Genomic DNA, 14211 nt, shown 5'->3' on the forward strand with positions numbered 1-14211 from the left:
AAGTGAATGGACTGTTTTCTTTTTTAATGTTTTGCTGCATGTTACTTTAAAAATATAGTAGTAACATGGCAAAAAAACAAGCAAAATGCTCATTTGCTGATCGTGTGTTTCTAAAATACTTCCTATGTATATGACAAAGAAATGGGATTTTTTTTCACAGGGGAACTGTTATTGAGCAAGGCCTGCAGGGACTTCCCAAGAATGTTCAGCAGAAATTTGTGCAACCCTCAAAAACAGATAAGAACCGTTACTATTTTTGTGAATAAGACACCAGCTTTACAACTGATAGCATAGAAAAACTTACTGAGTCCTTCTCGTTTGGGCCCCGTTGAAGCTTTTGATGACTGCTCTCTTCCTGTCACTCTCCTTCCTCACTAGTTAAATAGATATCATGCTTGAGACTTTTGGATGCAAAGAACTGTCTGTTACATTTCTTTTTATCTATACTACTGCACTTACATGCCAACAGATGGTATTACAGTCTGAAAAATCTAGTCTTCTTTTGGTTTAGATGTAGTGAAGGATCCTTGTCCTAAATACGTATTGGAATGACAGAGTTTTTATTAGCTGTTTAAAGTCACAAAGCTATAATGCTCATTTTCATTTGTGGTTTTGGTTGTATGTCATTTGTATGCACATTCTTTTCTATTCTTTATCCTAAAACTTAGCTTGTGCTTTGATCATTAGCAAGTAGTCTGTTATAACTATTTTTTTGGTTTTCTTTTATTTTACCCTACATTTTGAAAATCCTGATATGACCACAACATTTTGAATTTGGAGTCTGAGATAAGGCTTGTAAGTTTACACTTTCATCTGTAACTACTGTGTAGTCCATAACCACTACTTTCTGGTAGTTCTGAAGAAGATTTGAGCATGTGGAAATACAAACAATTCAACACTTAATTAAGTGTTTAGTAGAGTGAATAAAATCAACTTTAGGCTTCAAAATTTGAAATATTCTCCACAATGATTTTGCTTCTGCTATTGCTGTCTTCTGTTCCTCTTGCTATGTTTAAATATTTTTGTCCCGGTTTTTGCTCCTTCCTTGCTCCTCTCACTCCTCTTTTACAGCATGTACTTAGCCCAACCAGTTTTGTCAACCTTTTCTTCTCTCTAAGCTTTGCATTGTGTTTTATGACTCTCCTTATGTTTAGTCTAAACCTACAATAAATGTTTAAGAGACTTCCTTCAATCCTTTCCCATCTTTTACCTTTTAACAGTTACAAATAGGAAAGTGCAGGTTTGCATGAAAGGCGTGAATATGTCATTTAATCTGTGAGTTTTCATCATATAGGTATTGCAGTGTGTTCAGAAGGTTTCACGGAACCTTGGATTCTGGTCAACGTATATGTTATTTGGAATTGTGTATGCAAGACAGCACACTCAATTATAATAAAACAGCCAACTTTAGGATGTTCAGAAGAAGAATAGGTAAATAGTTTTATATCCAGGGTTAAGAAGATGAAAAAATCAGCTATATGGAAGGGACTTAAGTGATGTTCTTATCAGTTCTAAAGAAAAATAAACTGTTTGTAACAATTTAACATAACACATGCAGCCTGTTTCTTCATGAGTTCTAGTGGTATAAGTAATTTTATACCTTAAAGTTCATCTGATGGTAGTGAAATGTGACAGTTGAGTGCTGTCACACTTTCACTGTTCTGAGTTAATTTAGAAAAGGTAATGAGGTCAAGCTGATAATACATTTCCTTCCATGTTTGTGTTTTATAAGTTTAAAATAAATATGGGAGATTAATCAGTACAGTGACAATTATGCAGTAGTTTTCCCAAAAGAAAATGAGCACACAGAGCACCTTATTTCTATCAGTAATAAACTAAATCATGAGATAGACATTCTTAGTGGCAAGAAATGTATCCCTTTTTTAAAACTTTATTTTTCTTTTGCAATAGTTAAGAGTCTGATGTATCATTTCTGGAAACAGTTTGGTTTCAGTAGATCCTTATATGTCATGACATGCAGCTTGAAGGTTTTCAAAAAACCCAAAAGTTTTGTAGCAGAAATAAGGTGATTTACCAGTCTTTTCACTAGTTACAGGTAAATTCTGAGTGATGTAATTGAGAAAGGGAGGTCATGGTGAATTTGTTTTATAATTTACTACAGATTTCTCTTGACTGTGTTTTGTCCCACTCTTCAAATAATGTCAGGGGCTAGCTATTCATAGGCCAGTTCCAATGTTCAAGGTGATGTTGCTGACAGCAAAATACAGTGACTTGCAGGATTTTTTTTCTGTAAAAGGTAACTAAGCTTTATCAAAATGAAAACACACCAAATCATATATGTGGACAGATACACTTATGTAGTCTGACCATACATTCTTATTCAGTCAAAGCTGCCTTTGAAGTGTCTGAAGTTTTAATTTTGGCCTGTAAATTGGTTCAGAGGGACATTCAATCCCAATTCGTATCTGAATTGAAAAGTTATCGGTCTCTTTTCTTTAGGTATCTGATGTCCAAAGCAGCTGCAGATCACCAGCTCCCTCTCCGTGTGACATCACTAGAAAACGCTAGGCTGGTGATGTCACACATACCACAGAACCCCGCTGCAGAATGGAGCAGGCCTATTAAGGGTAAGGTAAGTTTTCTCCCTCCACCACCACCCCTTTTGAACAATATTGCATGGTTTTATAAGATTTCTAATTTTCTTTATTTTATGTCCTCAGGATATAAAGTAAAGATTTCAGAAAGTCTTATAAAACTGCATAATATTGTGGTTGTGTGTGTGTGTTTTTATTTAAATACAAACCAAAAACTCCCCTATCAAGTTTAGTCCTTACCCCATATATCCATACCCTGGCTCCAGTCTGCTTTGGGGTTCCATGATGAGTATGCCAGAATAAAGTATGCTGGGGCATCACGGAGAGTGGAGTCAGCATTCCCTGGCTGCTCTGGATGTCAGAAACCTTATTTTAAAAGGTAAGTTTTCTGTTCAGAATGTGTTGAATGTCTCTCTCTAGTTTTGTAGAAACATTCAGCACATTTCTAAAATTTATTTGCATTTTTAAAGTATAGTTGTAACTAATCATCATAGCTCTAAGTCACATTTTATACTGTTTTGTATCTAGGTCTGTTTTGTTGTTAATAGCATATGTTGTATTTCCAGAAGAAAATAACATTTTGCTTGTCACAGCCTGAAACGAGATGGTAACTAGAAGTCAAATCAAGGTATAAAAACAGTGGAGCTGGAATTGTGAGTTACAGGCCATGTAGGAATGTAATTCTACACACAGCCATCTTGGGTAATGGATATTTTTAATTCACAGATAGAATAATTAGTTGTTAGGACTGCAGTCTATAAAAAGTTACCAGAGAGTTAGAATTAGCTCAAATAAATATAATGACATTTTATTCACATATGTTCTAAGAGCACAGGTTGAACCTTTCATTCAGTGATATGAAGAGTGCGTTTACTTCTGAGGTACCGCCTTAGTTTGACATAGTTGTATAATTTCATGTCTACTGATAATGCCCAATTGGATTTAAACTGACAACAAAAGAAGTCAATGCATCTGATCCCCTTCTCTGCATCTTTCTTATTGATGAATGAGCTAAGTATGGAGCTGTAATATCTATTCCTTTGTACTAAACCCAGTGTTCCTCCAAACCACTCCTTCTGGAGCTTCCTGGACAGCTATGCTTTGGTTACTTTAAATAGAAGAGTTTTGACTGTTCTGTTGTGATCAACACGTTCTGTGTACAATGTCGGTACATTGTATTCCATTTATTCGTAAAGCCTGTATCACTTGAGGTTATGTGCCAAGATTTTATCTTTTCAGCTCTAATGGAGTATCACGGAATCCTACAACAGTTGGTTCGAAAGAACATTTGAAGGTCTCCCTGTCTTGAAGCAGGACTATTGCCAGTGCTTTATCAGGTCATCTGTGGCCTGACTAGCCGAGTCTTGAAAACTGGGCAGAATGGAGATTCCACAGCTTCTTTGGGCAACCTGCTCTAATGCTGTAGCTTTCTAGTAAAAATCTGTGCCCCAGTGCCCAACCTGAGCCTCCTCAGCTTCAATTTGTGGCTGCTATTCCGTGTTAAGGAGTATGGAATACAATCATTTGTAAAGGGAATTTTATGTTCTAGAGGTATTAATTGGCCACAGCCACTATGCAACAGTGAAGTAAAGAGTTAAGTTATTCGGTTATCAATAATTGTTCTGTTTTTTATCCCAAAAGAGTGCAGGGAACTATATTAGACAATCAAATCTCATAAGGTAATGCTATACTTGTAGGGATACCTCAAAGTTATAAATATTCCTTATTATTTCTCTTCTTTCACTATTTAAACATTTAAGGTAAATTTTGGGTAATATCTGGGCTTTGAAAAAGTCTTTTGTTTACACAGGAAACAAACTGAAGCAGAATGATTAAAAAGGAAAAGATGTGTTTTTTCAACATCTTTGCGCTCTGCCATGACTATTTCTGAGTAGGGAAAATTCTTCACATGCGTTGCCACTGATATTAGTTGCCAGCTACTAAGCCCTGCTAAGAAAAAAGAGTTGTTTAGATACAGAGTATTCATTTTCAAATTTAATATTTCTATATTGTTTTCATAAATTGTGTATAAGTAATTGGGAAGCAAACAACATATGAATTTACCATAGATTATAGCTAAGGGACATTAATTCAGTTTGAAAACTGTTTCTAGAACTCTGTGGGGTTTTGGTTTTGACATTTTTATAAGGAAGGAGAAAAGTGACCTGTAATCATTTTGTTCTTTCTTGAAGTGATAGTGAATACAATAAAGTCCTGAAGTCTGTTCTTGACTAAGTCTTCTGCCTCTGTCTGGCTCTTCAACGCATGACACAGTTGTCACCTCCAAGTTTACTCAGTGGTTCAGCTCATATTTATCTAGCTCATAAATACTCTGTTTTTTCTACCTAAATCAAGATCTCAGCTTTATTTAGAGGTAAATGAGTCTCTCAAATTCGCTTTTTTGCGGTTTTCTGTTATTCTGTAGTGACTTTCTGGTTTATGTTTTTTTACACACATACCATTCTTTCCTAAACCCAATACATCTGCAGCATTTCTGTGTTTTTACAGTAATGGCATTGTTCTTTTTTTCGTTCTGATTTTTTTTGGTACATTCCACTAAGCTTATGCATTATATAAATTCATCCTTCTAAAAGAGAAAAACTTTATATATACTTTAAGAGAAAATTAAATCTATGCAGTTCTTTTTACATATTTAGAATTAATTCTGTTTACTGCTATCATTAAAAAGTGATACTAACTGCTTTGTTAGGCTGCAGTACACGTGTAGCTGTTTTCTGTATGCCTGTTTGCTACAGTACATTACAAGTGCAGTATGAATAGCCACAGTTAGAGGAAATTTAGAACACTATTTCCGTGACCTTCTAATATGGCATAGTTCCTACTTAAAAGCTTTGGGTTTGTAATATTAATTAAGGAATAAAGGAGTAGCCATTAATTACATGTTGTATAACATGTAACTGAGAAACCATAAAAATAAAAAAAGTCTACTCTTCAAGCAAGTGTTCAGTCAGCCTAGCTGATGTTGATGTGCAGTGGAAAGATCTACTGGAATGAGTAGAGAGGAATTACTGCGCTATCTGTAGAAGGATCATTACTGCTGACTCCTGAAAGGCTGTTCTGTGTAGCTTGATCCAGCCTCTCCTGCCATAATTTGTGTGTGTGTGTGTGTGTGTGTGTGTTGGAATGCAGCTGTTTCTTAAGGAGATGAACTATACTCAAAGCTAAGGATGTCTGTCAAATAAACAAGTTTCTTGGTCTTCTTTTTCTGCTGTAGACAGGTAGTGTCTTTACTCTCTTATCATGCTCTGTGAGAGATGAGACCAAATCTCATAGTAAGAAAACTATACTTTTTAGTAAACGGGCAAAAGCACCTCATCCCTTTTCATAGTTGCTCATACATATGTGTTGTTCTGTGCTAAATAAGTTGAGAATAAAGTTTTTGAAACAAATACATGTAAGACATAAGTGTCTCAGTGCATTAAAAGATGTTTTTCATAGTTATGTCCCTCAAGTTGTTTTTTTTTTTTTCAGTATTGCATGTTGCCTATGTAAGCGAATGATAAAACTGTGCCGTGTGGATATACTCTGTTTTTCCCTATGTCTTTTATCCTCAGACAGGCTTTCCAAACTTAACAAAATGTGAATTCTTCGTGGGAAATCTTGACATTACATATTTTAGTTTGGAAAAGAAAATAATCTTTAATTATGTAATTGAATTAAAATGTTGAAGTTTTTACACTGTCTTACTGCTCCTGGTCCATAGTTTGTTACTTCATCAATGATCAATGTACAGAAGTTTCCTGTATTAAAAAAAGAGAACTTTATGCAGAACTTCGGATAAAATACAAACAGAAATGTAGTTTACCTCCCTGGAAATTGTAGCAATTTACCTTTTACTTTGAAAATTATGGTATAGCTTCTATTATTTTAAATTAAATTATTGTGAGATTTTTATATAGAAATTTTAGTATTTCCTATTAAAAGTTAGTATATGCAACCAGTTTATTTGACCTGAAATCACTGCTTCAAACATTAAGTACTCTTGTAAGCAATTTTAAACACATTGTTTGTTCAAAGAATTGTGCTTCAGTTTTGAATTTCAGCAGTCTGTAAAAAGTTTAGATCTTTTTAGTATGGCTTTTTTTAAAATTAGGTCATTGTCCCTCTGCAGTATAAAAGCTGTATAAGTATTGGTTTGCCTTACACGGTTTACAAGCTTAGTGGTTGGCATAATTATGAAACATGTCTAGTAATTATTTTTCTATGTTGTATTAAAATATGTGAAGATTAATGTAGGACTAGGACGGTATAACAAGAATCAAGTACAGTGCAGTGATAAATAAGTTATATTTATGTTTTCAGGGAAGATGGTATCATAGGAAGCAAGCAGTAAAAGAACTGCATGGTACATTAATACGACTGCTTAATGAACTGTTACCATGGGAACCAAAGCTATTGAAAGCATTTCAAAGAAACAGGTAATTAGCTGCTTTTCTTATCAATAGTTCATGAAATGGGAAACAGAACAAAATTATAGAACTTATTTTATTTTTAAAAACTAATCAGTCATGGTTGTCTTCTAAGGTGAATCAAGATACTCCTAAAAATTATAATACGGTATTGTCAGTGCTTTAGTTTAAGGAGTTATTTGATGTTGCTTTAGTGAATCATTAATGGGTTTAAGCTTGGGTTTAACTTCAAAGGGTTTTTTGCTAACATGCTTTAGAGTCCTTGAGTATCCTTGTCTCAATAGTTACATCACAGCATATTGAGTGTTTTTATTGCTATTTTACTGAGAAAATATGAAAAACTGAAAAGCTACACCAGGGCTTTTTCTGGCATTTTAAATCAGCCTACTGTGAGTCTTTCTAGATTTATAAATTTGTGTGTGTTTGGAATGAGGTATGTCAGAGAAACATGAGTATAGCAACGCTGTCGAGTGACAGGTTTAAACATAGTAAGAAATGTATTACTTCTGAGAGGTCCTTTAGCCCTTTCAAAATTGTTAAACAGCATAGCATTGAATGATATTTAAATAGCAGCAAAGTTTGAAAGGAACAGTGGCTTGTACCTACTGATCAGACATGTCCACTGGCCCTGAGAACAAATACCTCAAAATAAAAAATGTTTCCATCCAGAAGCTCTAGTGTAATGGGGCATATCTGAGCTTAAAGTTCAAAATACCAGCAATGGAATTATCATGCACAGGACATTTTCACACAATGTTTTTTTTCAGTAATCCAAATCAGTAGGAGACCACATATAGAAAGGTTGTGAGTGTAATAAATGGCCCTGGCCACCTCCTTGGGCCTCCCACCAAGGCACCCCAGGCCCAGGTCTGCATTTCAGGCCAGCTCGGGGCCATCAGTGCACCACTATGCTTTAGCCTCGCAATAGACCCGTCCACTCACTTCAGACTTGTGCTCTGTCTGACCCAGATTACCTCACTGGGCCTTATCACTCTGACCTACAGACTGGCTTTCCCAGCCTGGTGTTTGTCCTGTTGCCCAGCCAACACTGGGCTGCATTTGACTTTGGTTATTCTTATGGGGCCTGGTCTTGGCCTTTGGATTAACTTCCTGGCTTGACTGTGGATCTGTTTGTAACACCACAAGCCTGCCTGATGACCTGGACCATTGGCTGAACCTTGATGCCACCCCCTAGTGCTGCTGGCTTTTCTCTGGTACGGCGAGACAGGGTCCTGGCAGGTCCCTGCAGGCCTGGTCGTCACACCCAGCTCCCTGTGCTGTAGGGAGCAGATGCACTGCACCCTGCCACAAAGAGCTGTTACTTTAACCCATAAGCATGGGTAAGCTGAAGACCTTTTTTTGGCTTCTTAAGGGAGTCTGTTCTGGACAAGGTTCTAATTACTAGTATCCTTTCTTCTGATAATTCGTCCTCCCAGATTTTGTTTTTGGTTACTCTTGGCTGACCTCTTCAGTTCACTGTGTTTACATGCTAAAATATCCATAAGTCTTTTCTAAAAAGTGATATAGGAGAAGATACGGAGGAAGTAAGTAGTAGCCCAGGAGTATTCAGATAAGGAAGGTTATGTCGCTTTACGTTTTCTGAGTTTTAGACACTAGCAGAGCTACCCCGAACTTTTTGAAGGGCAATTCTGTGCCAGCTTTTTTAATATGACAGCAAATACAAGCAAAAGCATGAAAAATTGAGTTGTGATGGTCAACAAAATTAGCTGTGTTATTTTCAAGGTCTCGATTGAAGAAGGACTATGATGACTTTAAGAGACACCCAGAGCTTGATAAGTTTACCAGAGAGTTATGGAGTAATGATGAAAGCGAAGCTGACTCTGGCAAAGATTCTTTTGCAATAGTAACCAGTAAATGTTCAGAGTCTGCAGAACATGTGGAAATTCCCCAAAAAGATCACTCAGACAATGGTAAGTGTTTATGGGAATTTGATAGCCTGAATCTGATTCAGGAATCTACTAATTTTTCCACATGTGGCTGTGTCCTATTTTTTGCCTTAACTAATACTGTGATAACATTGGAGTAGATTTTTTGTTGCAATAGTGGCAGCTATTAGGTAAAAGTTGGCAGACATGACTGATTGAAAAATTTTCATATATGTAAAGTAAGCTTTTGCCATTTTTGTAGTTAACTATTTCTGTGCTAACAGTATTGGCCTGTTCAGAATGTACTTTAAATTGGCAGTGACTTATCTTGTTTGAAAAAAGAAAGTAGGAGGACATAATAAGGTGATTAACACTGTCATCACCTCAGAGACTAATCCGTATAGTTTTCATAACAAATGCCTACAAACTAGCATTTCACCTTTACCTAAATGCTGTAATGCTGTCATATAGATATATCAGTTGCAGACTTCTAAAACAGAATTTCTGTTTTAATATACTTGCAGAAGAAGTGAAACTCTTAGAAATGAGTTTACCTGCAGGAAAAAGCAGACTTCTGAAAAAGGACTCAACTGCTAAAGAAATACAGAAGACACTGCCTAAATCTGTTAAACGACAGTCCAAGCAAAACAGTTGCCTGGATCAAAGCACTAATGAGCTTTCACCAAGGAAGAAAGCTAAGCTGAGCACTAGTGAGGCTGTGATCCACAGTCCAGAAAATAATGTAAATACAGACAGTGGCTTGACTGAGCCAAAATATTCTGAAGCATCATCACCTCCAGAATCAAATTCCCCGGCAGATCCTGCAACATCAATATCAAATATTCTGAAAGGGACCAAACCTGTCCAGGCCTTGCTTGCCAAGAATACTGGGAACAAAGTGACCTTAACAAGTCAACTGTCACCTTCCCCAAGCATTAGTATATCTGCTTCTGAAAAGCCGATTGTATCACCTTTGGAATCATCATCAATAAAACCAGCACTGCCCTGCCAGACCATTTCAAAGAATCCTTTACAAATGATATACAAAATGCCAAATGGCCATTGTATACCTATAGATCTTCATAACAGCTCTGTGAAAATTCAGATGCAACCTGTGATTGACCCTAAAACTGGAGAAAAAGTCATGCAACAAGTTCTCATTTTACCTAAGAATGTCCTCATTCAGCAGAAAGATGGAAAAACTGTATCCAAAGACATTCAATCACTGCAACAAAAGCTTCCTGAGCTGCACTGTACAGGTTTCTCACAAGTATCAAATATCAATGTTTCTTTAACGCCTGTCCTGGTAACAGCACCCACCAATCCTACCATTCAACCACCTAGTGCAATTCTTAGCAAAAGCATCACGCAGTTGTCACAGGTGGCTGATCCTCTCAACAGAACACAACCATTGCCCTCTGTAACTCCAGCAGGCAATTTATTATCAGCAGCAATTACAGTGAGCCAAACAGAAAGTGATAAAACCAAGACAACAGTTTCAGCTGCCACATTGCCTGTATCTTTGAGTTCCCATGATATTTCCATAGCTAGTGAGCCTTTGGTATCAGCAGCAACGTTAAGTGCATCTGCAAACACTGCTTCTGTCTTTCATAGTCTCACAACACAGCAGGCAACTGACTCCCGTGATACTAGGCAAGAACTGAAAACCGTGTGTATAAGAGAATCACAATCTATTCTGGTCACAACACGAGGTGGTAACACAGGAATTGTAAAAGTGCAGACAAACCCAGAGCAGTTTTCACCTAATAGTTTGTCTCCTACTTCAGTTTTCACTTATGCTCCTCAACTTCAGGCATTTTTGGTGCCAAAATCAACAGTATCACCCTCTACTCTTCCATCCATAGCAACAGCCACATCTAGTCTCCCAAATTTTGGACAATCTTGTGTTTCTGGGCTTGCCTCTTCCACAGCTTCAACCATCAGCATTCCAGCTTTCCCTGCTGATTTGAACCAGATGTTGGAGAAAAATCCCAAATTCACTTTAGAACAGCCTACTTGTGGGGGCACTTTAGGTCAAGCAGTAGAGAAAAACTGCCATGTGTCCTCTCCTTCTCTGTCCTCCATTTCATCAGCTAGTACTTTGTCAGCACCTGGGTTGTCTGCACCAAGCAGTCCTGTTAATACAGTTAGCATTGGACAGAATAACACTGTCATTAGTCCAGATTCTTTAGTGCAGCAACAAGGTGATATTAAAACCAAAAAACAGCCTGTTATACAATCTGAATTGAATTCAGCAACAAATGGAGATGTAATCAGTGGTAATGCCATACAAAAACTTATGTTAGTCACAAATCCGCCTATTTTGTCCCCTTGTGGGGTGTCAGGAATCAATATTATACCTTCTCCAGCATCCACTGGTGTTAGTGCTCAGAAATTAGTTTTAATTAATACACAAATTGCCAGTTGCCCGTCAAACACTAATGTAGTTGCAGAGTCATTGAAACATAATCTTCCTTCGTCCTTAAGCAAAACCTTTGTTGGTGCCACAGAGCAACCTCAGTTGGTTCTGATCCCATCCACAGTAGGTGCACCAGTACGAATAAACTCATCACCTACGGTGGCTCAAGTTAAAGACGTGAAAATTGGACTAAATATAGGTCAGACTATTGTAAATACTAAAGGCAATGCCCATCAAGCTCCACCAATTAATGTATTGCAGTCTGCCATTTCAAAGGGAGAAGATAAAAAGAATGCGACTTTGTCAAGCGGTGGTGGTTTGGTTCCTGCGTGTTCAAGTTTTGTAAATCAAAGTGGCATATCCGTTAGTGAATCTGCATGCATTGCAACCAAAGCTGCAACTGCTTTTACAGTGACAACAGCAAATGCATATGTAGAATCTGTTTCAGTAACACCAAGTGGGACTTCTGGGACATGGCCTACAGTTTTGATTGGTGGAAGTGATACCTCAAGAATAAGGCCAGTTCTGGGTAATCGACTGTGTACATCAAATACGGGAAGTGCTGTGGGTTTATCAACTGTGAAAACTGGTCATCTTGCTTCATCTGTGCTAATTTCAACTACACAACCAACAGTATCTCCTCAAAATTTACCATCTGCTTTACAGTTTCCAGTCATCAACCTACCTGGATCTGTGGTCACCTCCCCTAAAGTGTTACCTACAATTCCTCAGTTGGCAGCAGTTTCAGCTCCTCCTCCAGTACCTCCTCCACCTACACTACTTCAGTTTCAATCATCAGGAATTTCAGCTGCTATGCCAAGTAATGCAAATATTCAGAAACCTCAAACTCTTTTGCCTCCTGCATCACCAAATGCAGGCAAAGTCATTAGTTTTCCCAATTTTTCTTCCCTACAGTGCCAGCAGATGCCTGTTAATATAATGAAACAAACTCTTGCTCCCACTTGTGCTTCTAACACTCAGACATCTGCAGTGTCATCACCTGTAACAAGCAAGACAGGAGGTCAGCTGAATGAACCTTCTATTCAACAGAAAATAGTCATTAACACTTGTGTGCCTTTGGCACCTGGAACTCAGATAATGATTAATGGTACGTGTTTTGTTGTTCCACCACAAGGCCTTGGAGCTGGCAGCCATGTGCTTCTTCTCTCTTGTAATACAAAACCGGTTCCTTCTTTAACTGTTAGCCATGGTCAAGAGGCTCAAGGTGCCCCAGTTGTTACTGCAGTACCCTCAAAGACCACCCTAGCACCAAGTAATTCATTAAGTTGGCAGACATCAAAGCATCCTTTGAAAAGCGCTACAAAAATTGTGAACTCCTTTGGGTCTGCAGATGCTTTACCGATTGTACATGCGACACCCCAGGTACTGACTACGCCAGCTAGCTCAACTACTCCACCGTCTGCAGCACCAGTGTCTGTGTCTTCAGTGGTAAAATCGCCTGCTAATGTTTCAGCTGCATCTTCAGTGGTTTCTGCCATTCAGCCTGGGAACAGTCAGATACTAAATAACACTTCAGTGTTTCACTTGGACACATCTATAAAAAAATTGTTGGTCAGTCCAGAGGGAGCCATTTTGAATGCTATAAATGCTCCAGCGTCAAAAGTTTCTTCCCTCTCTTCGTCACTGCCTTCTGTTGTAGTGTCCACAAGCAGAGATCCCCCTGCTGTCTTCCCTGATCTTCAGTCGTCTTGCCTTGATAAACCTGATAAAGCTGCATCCTGAATTCAGTGCAAATGAGCCACTTGGAGATTTTGGGGCATTTTCTTGACTTGAGAAGTTGTTGTTGTAACCGTTAAATCATTTCTTACATTGTTTGAAATGGTCGATTTACTTAAAATTACTTCTTAAAGTTATAGTTCATTTTTGTTTACTTGTGGGGATTGTGAGGAGAAAAAGTTTGTTCAGTTTAAGAGGTATGCTTTCAGAGGGTTGTTTGATAAAATGGTCAGAGATGACCAACGAGTTCATAAACATTGTAAGTTCAGAGAAATCTAGCTTTTGCACATGTTCCATCCTTACAATATGGACAGTTTAGCAGTGTGTTTATGACAGTATGTGTCTCCTTTACATTTGTCAAATCTTATTTTTGTTTGATTTCTTTCTGTAAAAATATTTATGCATTGTAAAAATGCAATTTATGGGGTATAAAATTGTACATATTCACGAATTCCTAACAATCTGTACTAAACTATATGTACAAAGAACTATGCTGTCTTATTTATGTTTTGTTTACATAATGTATAGTTTTTTAAGTATTTTAGTAACTCTGGACCAGTGTACTGTTTAGCAACAATGCAGAAAAATCTGCATATAATAAATCAGGTTGCTTCACTGCTTTGTGTTGGCAATAGTTAAAGATGTGTACATCTCATACCACAGCAGAATCCACACACATACGCACATGTTCTTCTGCTTAATGCGGATGTATTCCGGTTTGTGAAATTCTGTGGAATGAAATTACTTAATCTCTTCTGCGCATCCATGTGATTTATGTTTCGTGTGATTTAATAGGTGTCAGAAGGAAAGTTTTTTGATCCTCCTGATACTCATATCTCATGCATTCCTAATAGATGTTTGGTTATATTGCCAAAAATCTCCAGTGACAGAGAATGTCAGAGAATCTCCAAATACTGGGAGTGGGTTCCCAGCCACTGGCCTAAATCACCCTGATTGCTGTTCAAGACAAACATGTTTTGTTACATACCTCATAAATCTGATGAACAGTTAATTATACTCCTTTTTGTTTGGTTATTTTTTTGGGCATTTATACATATTTGAAGACTGTAACCAGCTGCCTTCTGTGAGTCAGATTTCACCAGACTTATTTTCTGGATTTATTTTGGGGAATAGCCTTTCCATGGGTCCAAATTTTAGGATTAGGATTAGAAGGATAGTGCCAA

General features: G+C 37.5%; 1 protein-coding gene across 1 annotated transcript in view; it reads left to right on the top strand.

Moving 5' to 3' along the window:
* Positions 1-13644, top strand: part of BRD10 (bromodomain containing 10) — a 51238-nt gene extending 37594 nt beyond the window's left edge. The window contains exons 6-8 of the mRNA XM_088537503.1: positions 6879-6994; positions 8729-8916; positions 9396-13644. Of these exons, the coding sequence (XP_088393629.1) occupies positions 6879-6994; positions 8729-8916; positions 9396-13033 (3942 nt within the window). The 3' untranslated portion in view covers positions 13034-13644. The remainder of the gene's footprint in view (positions 1-6878; positions 6995-8728; positions 8917-9395) is intronic.
* The last annotated feature ends 567 nt before the right edge of the window (positions 13645-14211 follow it).

Source organism: Tinamus guttatus, unplaced genomic scaffold (genome assembly GCF_059628265.1).
Source record: "Tinamus guttatus ecotype Peru unplaced genomic scaffold, ASM5962826v1 Tinamus_guttatus_pri_ptg000794l, whole genome shotgun sequence".
In the NCBI taxonomy this organism is placed as follows: domain Eukaryota; kingdom Metazoa; phylum Chordata; class Aves; order Tinamiformes; family Tinamidae; genus Tinamus; species Tinamus guttatus.